This window comes from Hippocampus zosterae, chromosome 3, assembly GCF_025434085.1.
Source record: "Hippocampus zosterae strain Florida chromosome 3, ASM2543408v3, whole genome shotgun sequence".
NCBI classification, from domain to species: domain Eukaryota; kingdom Metazoa; phylum Chordata; class Actinopteri; order Syngnathiformes; family Syngnathidae; genus Hippocampus; species Hippocampus zosterae.
In genome coordinates this window covers 28,224,316-28,231,570 of record NC_067453.1, presented here as the reverse complement: position 1 = coordinate 28,231,570, position 7,255 = coordinate 28,224,316, and the positions used below count along the sequence as shown (strand labels likewise).

General features: G+C 40.2%; 1 protein-coding gene across 1 annotated transcript in view; it reads right to left on the bottom strand.

Annotated features, from left to right (window-relative positions):
* Positions 1 to 7,255, bottom strand: part of syt9b (synaptotagmin IXb) — a 28,985-nt gene continuing 21,730 nt past the window's right edge. The window contains exons 6-8 of the mRNA XM_052062105.1: positions 6,945 to 7,116; positions 6,744 to 6,873; positions 1 to 1,357 (exon numbers count right to left, since the gene is read on the bottom strand). Coding sequence (XP_051918065.1) covers positions 1,280 to 1,357; positions 6,744 to 6,873; positions 6,945 to 7,116 — 380 coding nt within the window. The 3' untranslated portion in view covers positions 1 to 1,279. The remainder of the gene's footprint in view (positions 1,358 to 6,743; positions 6,874 to 6,944; positions 7,117 to 7,255) is intronic.

Sequence of the window (7,255 nt, the reverse complement as noted above, 5' to 3'; positions counted from 1 at the left end):
TCCAAAAAGAAACATTTATTAATCACATCCAAAAGGACATTTTAACCAGTACAGATTGTGTATAATTCTGGTCTGACAGAAACAAAACATCAAAAGAAAACAAAATTAAACCTCATGCATGCATTCCATTGACCAAACACACAAGTCATCATTTGCTACTGTACTTGTGACGGTGTCCAAAACACTTTCTCAAAACCTAAACATAAAACAGGTTTACAAATACAACAAGGTGTGATCTCACTTCGGAGAAAAACATCATGATCAACAATATGTCGGCTGTTTATGCTTGTTTGTATTTTGACAACTCCCGAAATAAGCCTGCAGCTACTTATCCCAAATTCAATTGCTATGTGTATTGTTTCCAAAACATAGCAAGATAAAATATTAATTAAGCAGTCATTTTGGGATGGATGGATGTATTATGTTTTTTTAGACACACCATACAATTAGTCTTTTGTTTTTGTTTTTTGTTTGTTTTTTTTTAAGTGATTCTTGATTTGATATCACACACTGTATATGGGGCATATTTCTAAATGAGGATGGTTCCGTTAAATTGTCCGGAAGCAAAAATACACAAAAAAAATGGAACCAGCCACTCCAGATACACTGTTTGAACATAACAAATAGGAAGTCTTGCAAAGCAAAAGGATCACTTTTCTGAAAAACACACCACATCAATATTTCTCTACTATGCCGCTATTTTCTTTATTTTGACCAAACACTGTGAAAAATAATACTTAAACATGCACTTTGAAAAAAAAAGAAACCCCCATAAAAAAAAGAAAAAAAATAAGGTTGTATTTTATTTGTTAGGCTTGACATCTTCTTGAAGCAAATACATGACTATATACTTAGAGGAGAGACGATGCATTTGAGAAAGCCTTAAATTAAAAAATTTCATTAAGAATCATTGACATTTCTGCCGAACAAAGCTTGACTTTAAACGCCTTACTGCAAAGACAATGTATGATAACTCGTCAGTCACAATTAACTTAAGTTGAAACTCACACAAAAGTCATTTGGTTTCAAATTATTAATACCATTAGTAACAGCTAAAATAATTATATACGGTAGCAGTTCAGCTGGAATGTAATTGAGTTTTTGTTTTTTTAGTTTTTTGTTTGTAAGAAAGATGTAAGGAGAAGCCTTAATGGTTATTTTTGTAGGTCCATTCTTCGTTGCTATACCAACCTCAGCCTTAGTGCGCACGTGTGTGTCTGAATGTGTGTGTGCATGCATGTGCATGTATGTTTGTGTGTGCGTGCACAAGTGTATGTGTTCAGGGTGAGGGCGGTGCCTTCAGAGAATTTGTGGATCCTCCTTGACTTCCACTTCCCGCTGCTCCTTGTCCAACCCACTGATTCACCACAGACAAAGACAAGACAAGAAGGATCCAGTTAGTCGTTGAAAATGCACATGGGAAAATATTGCAATGCTTTAGTTGGAAATCTGATTCATGTAGAGTTCAGATTTGCTTTGATTAGCGTACACCAGTGGTCACCAACATGGTGCCCGCGGGCACCAGGTAGCCCGTGAAGACCACTTGAGTAGCCCGCCAGTGCCTGGACATTGTGATTTGCTAGTAGAAATTATGATTTAAAAATGCAAACATTGGCAGTACTGTGAGACAATTCGAAACACGATCAAAGTCTGACAATTTAAATCATCAAGTATTAAAAATAACACATCCTCATATTATTGAAGGTATTTTGGACAAATATGTTATTTCAGACGTGTATCAATTTGGTAGCCCTTCACACAATCGGTACACATGAAGTTGCTCTCACCCTCAAAAATGTTGGTGACACCTGGCGTACACAAACATCTTCATTTACATAATTTTCACATTATTCAAACATATTGAATGATACAATAAGAATGCATCGATGTGAATGATATTGGATACACTTCACCATCAAATCTGTCAGTTCAATCTGTCAAGTGCATTGCCTGCAGGGGTTTTGAAAGTCCAGCAGGTGTCAGTGGTCAGCGACACAGTATCAACACAGTGTGTCGTTGTGTCAGCATGCTTCATGAGGCCTCATGGACCCATCACTAGTACACCGTCTATTTTATTACTTGAGTGGTGTTAATGCAACACTAACATTCTATTTCTAACACTGTCCCTGAACATTTAACACTGGTGCATTTACAATGTATAAAAGGTGAGGTATCCATGGACAAAGACTCAAATATGCCTTTGAAATCGTTCGGAGCACAGGTCTCAAATGAGCGGTCCTTGAAGGCCGCAATCATGCTTGCTTTTAAATGCTTCCCCCTCTGCAACACACCTGATTCAAATGATCAGGAATGATTTGGGGGATGCGCTCGTCCTTTTTGTTCAGCCACAAATTCATACGGTAAATAGAAGCAAACAAGCTTCCGATCTCATTACCGCCTATGCTTTTTGCTGAATAACATTAACGCTGGTTTGAAAATGAGTTTGGCCTTTCGTCATTATTAATTTTGTGTGTGTCTATTTAGAACCATGACTGAACAGACTATTATTATCATTTTTATTGTCCGCCTCAGTCCATTAAGTCAGCACAAGTGTAATTAGAAGCCAGTGGTGTGCAGGGAGCTTTTGCAGGGGCAGATGCTCAAAAGGTAAAATGGGGCCACGTAGCATAAAACTTTGAAACACCTTAGAGAAATGTACTTCCATAACTTGCACTATGCACTTTGTAAATACAGTCGTTGAAATGCCATGTGCATGTGCGTGTTGCATCTCTGTGTGCTGCTGGCTTCTTACAAAGCATACAAGATGACACTTACGGAGCCAAAGACATGATATCTCTATTTAAAAAAAAAAAAATTGCCATAATTTTGAAATTAATTGCACAAAATGTTCATTTGTGTCCACAAAATACTAATTTGTGATCTTGAATGAGGTACAACTACGTGCACAAAACACAGCTTTATGTCCACCAAATAGCTGTGGCTCCAAACTGGACAATTGGATTCCCTAGAAACGGTTAAATAATTAAATAGTGGAGAGGACTGGTTCCCCAAGATTGCGACAACAGCCACTGGGCATGTGGCATCAAATATAGCCACGTAGTCACGAGGGCTGGCCATCATTTCAATTTGAGCTATTACATTTTCCGATTTTGGTTCCTTGTTTTTATTGCTGTTCTAAACCATTCCCGATTCTCATATTCTTTTAGGGAGCAAAGTAGGTGCAAAAAAACAAAAAGGTTTGAACGGATAAAATCAGGGGTGTCCAAAATCCAAGTGATCCATTCATTTTTATAGAGCATAGACCAGGGGTGTCCAAACTTTTTGCCAAGGGGGCCAGATTTTATGTGGTAAAATGTCGGGGGGCCGACCTTGGCTGACATTCTTTACATTGAACAACAATATTGTTCAGCAAATTTTAGTAAGCCAGTCTGTTTCACATTTCCATTTTTATTTTAATTTCAACAATCTTAAGAATTTCTTTTGGTTCATTTGAAACAGGTATATCACATGCAACTGCTTATTCACTTGACTTCTTCTTAAACGGAAGTCTCCTGAGTGCAAATTGATTGATTTGAAACATCAAATGTATCACCATGACTTTTCAATAGTCACAAAACCTTTGACTCAAACAACAGGGAAATGAACAAGCAATACACATATCCACAACTGCAAGGATCATTTGAAATATGACATATAAGTCAATATAAACACGGAGTGATGTCTTGTTAACTCGTGGGTGATGCCCTCTAGTGTCTAAATGCCATTACTCATTTAGTGAATGCCATTACTCATTTAGCCACTAGAGGGAAGCAGTACTCTATGAAACATCACTCACCAGTCTACGAGACCTCAGTCAATGCAACACGTTGTTCCATTGCGCCCAACCTGCGGGCCAGACGGCACTGATTTTATGACGGGGGCCGAGGGCCGGATGAAATTCGACCGCGGGCCGGATTTGGCCCGCGGGCCGGACTTTGGACATGCCTGGCATAGACTAAAATAATATTTGACTGTATCTGTCCGTCTTTTTTGTTTCAGTTAACAAGAGTCCACATTTGGTTTCGACGGAAGCATTTACAAAGTAGGTGGGATGTAATGAAGCATGTTACGCAATACTTGCACTAATATAACAATGAAAATGCCAGCTGGCGCAGTGTGCCCCAAGGATTTGTGTGTAGATCTTTTCAAGAAACACAAATAAGCCATTCGCTCGCATCTTAGTCCAATGCTAAAGCTTCAAGAGAGCACTGCTTGTGGAGCGAGTGTGGTGTTTCGCTACAGAAATGCCCTAGAGACAACATTGGAGCTCGTCTTACTTCATCACCACTGCAATTCCTTTGCTAAACGCAGTGTGACAGCTAATGCTTCATTTATTTCTCATGTGTGTTTATTGGGCACTGAAAGGATACTGATGGAATTATGTAACTCCTAAAAAATGTATTTGCAATAAATTCAGAAAATATAATGTTAACTAGAGGGATTTGTTTTTCTCAGACTCCCCAAAAGTCTATGATAACATGACAAAAGTCATGATATCATTTATTAGATACAGAGGCACTAAATTGAGGAAAAAGCATTGGCTCTTTGTATGAGACAAGAGTATCCTTTCGAAACAGGCTAGCGAGGCTAAAAATGTGCTACACGCAGCAATTCCAACTAAATTAGGCTTTTTTAAAAAAATGTTCTGAATACAAATTTGCAAATCCTTTTGAACCTACGTTCAGTTGAACGCACTGCAAAGACAAGAGTTTTAATGTTCGCACAGATAAACATTATTAGGATTTTTGGGGGGGGGGGCTATTATTTAATTTGGAATTTGATGAATAGGGGTTATTTACATTAAAACACAAGGTTGCAAACTTTGTTCAAATAAACTTCAGCACCCCAAAGTCAGCATTAATCGTACTTAACAACCCATTTTATCAGCAAATTCACGGCTCACGAAGCAAATTTAAAAAAAATAATTGCCATACGTGTTTTTCACAGGACAGTGACCGCGCTTGAAGACAGCAAAACAGTGAAGACATTAATATTGCTACCATTTCCTACCATAGGGCTCTGAAGGTCACCTGAACCAGAAGGAAGCGCTTCGATTTGTTTTGCTTTAAAAGCGGAAATTGGTTGTGCATAATTCCTATTATTGTGGAAATAGTCAATGGCCAATCAGTTCATGGTGAGCAGAAATATTCATGTCAAGCACTGGTGACTACCTCTGGTCGACTTAAATTCCCTGTAATACTCAGCATGACTTAGATTTGTTCTTGATTCTACTGCTCGGTGCTTTCTACCGCCTTTATTACAGATTCGTCTTACTGTTTATTGTGTATGTTAAATCGCTCCATGTACAGCACTTTGTATGCAGCGATGGCTGTTTGAAAGTGCTCGAGAAATACTGATGACTTGACTTGACTTGTAATCTAATAATGTGCATTACATCCAGTTACATCCATCCACCCATTTTCCAAACCACTTATTCCATCCATTTTCTGATTAGCTTTATCCTCACAAGGTTCGCGAGGGGTGCTGGAGCCTATCCCAGTCGTCTTTGGGCAAGTAGGCGGGGGGACTCCTCCAACTGGTTGGCAGCCAATCACAGGGCAGACAGAGACAAAGACCCATCCACGCTCACAGTCACACCGAGAGACAATTTTGAGTCTTCCATCAACCTTCCACGCATGTTTTTGGAATGTGGGAGGAAACCGGAGTGACAGGAGAAACCCACGCAGGGACAACAACAACATGCAACTCCACACAGGGCTGGAATCGAACCCTGCACCTCGTCACTGTGAAGCAGTTGTTCATTGTGCCGCCTAACCACTTACTCATTTCTCAAAATGTCTTCAAAATTGAAGTATTTTTATCTTTTATAGACTTTTTGTTGAACCTAGTTGACGCCGCTTTGAGAATTTCAACATGAATTTCCATGAATCAGACCAGCATCTGTTTTTGCATGCTCTGTTTTTTTAATGAGCGTGGGCTGAGAATTCTGAACTATAAACAGCTCTGCGCATGATGCCGCCGCTCTAAGTAATTACAGGACACTGTCTTTGTTGTGGAAATCGCAGAAAAACAAGGTCACTGGATATGAAAGCTGCACATTATTCTTGTTATACAGTATAATTGCTGTTTCACCATTTTAAACCTTAAAGCGCTAACACCTTATGCTGTGCATCTGACTTGCATTAAATGAGGTTTAGTGTGTTGTGTATATTTATCATCTTAATCCTGAAATTATTCATTCATTCATTCATTCATTTTCCGAACCGCTTAATCCTCACTAGGGTCGCGGGGGGTGCTGGAGCCTATCCCAGCCTTCTTCGGGCAGTAGGCAGGGGACACCCTGAACCGGTTGCCAGCCAATCGTAGGGCACACAGAGACGAACAACCATGCGCACTCACACTCAGACCTAGGGACAATTTAGCGTGTTCAATCAGCCTGCCATGCATGTTTTTGGAATGTGGGAGGAAACCGGAGTACCCGGAGAAAACCCACGCAGGCACGGGGAGAACATGCAAACTCCACACAGGGAGACCGGAGCTGGAATCGAACCCGGTACCTCTGCACCGTGAAGTCGACGTGCTAACCACTGGACTACCGGGCCGCCATCCTGAAATTATACCTTCCAAAAATCGAATGCCTCATACAAACGGCAGGTAAACACTTGCAGAACACTATCCTGTCCAAAATATGACACTGTGTAGGTCAGTTTCTCAATGAGTCCGCTTTAACCCGAATGTACAGTTTAACCCGAATAATGTATACTGTATACAAATAGCAATACCTCAATCAACGGGTGCCAGTGTGCGACAGGCTTGCGTGGATATGTCAACATCTCACTCCAGTGGTCTCGTCCCAGAGTGTCAGCCTCATTACCCACCCTGCACACCCCGATGATTTCGTTATGTCCAACCCTAGACGTAGCACAAGAGCAAAGTGTTCAAACTCATAATTGCGCAGCAAAACAGCATCATCAGTGACGAACCGATCGTAGTCCATGACAGCTATCAGGAGACTTATTTGATCGATGTTTTCTGGGGGTACATCAAAGACGATGGCTTCATTGTATATTGGGTTTAGCGTGTTGCGTTTGGTGGATGTCTTCCTCTTCTTTAGTCTCCGGCCCTCACACATCAGTGACACCTTTACATATGGATCTATGGAGAAAATATGTTCAACAAGGATATTCCACGGAAGCACAGCCCGGCAGCAAACATGTTCTATTTAATGACAAACTAATTCCGAAAACTTACTTGTGAAATCTTTCATAGCTGACTAAATGTAGTATGAAAACCC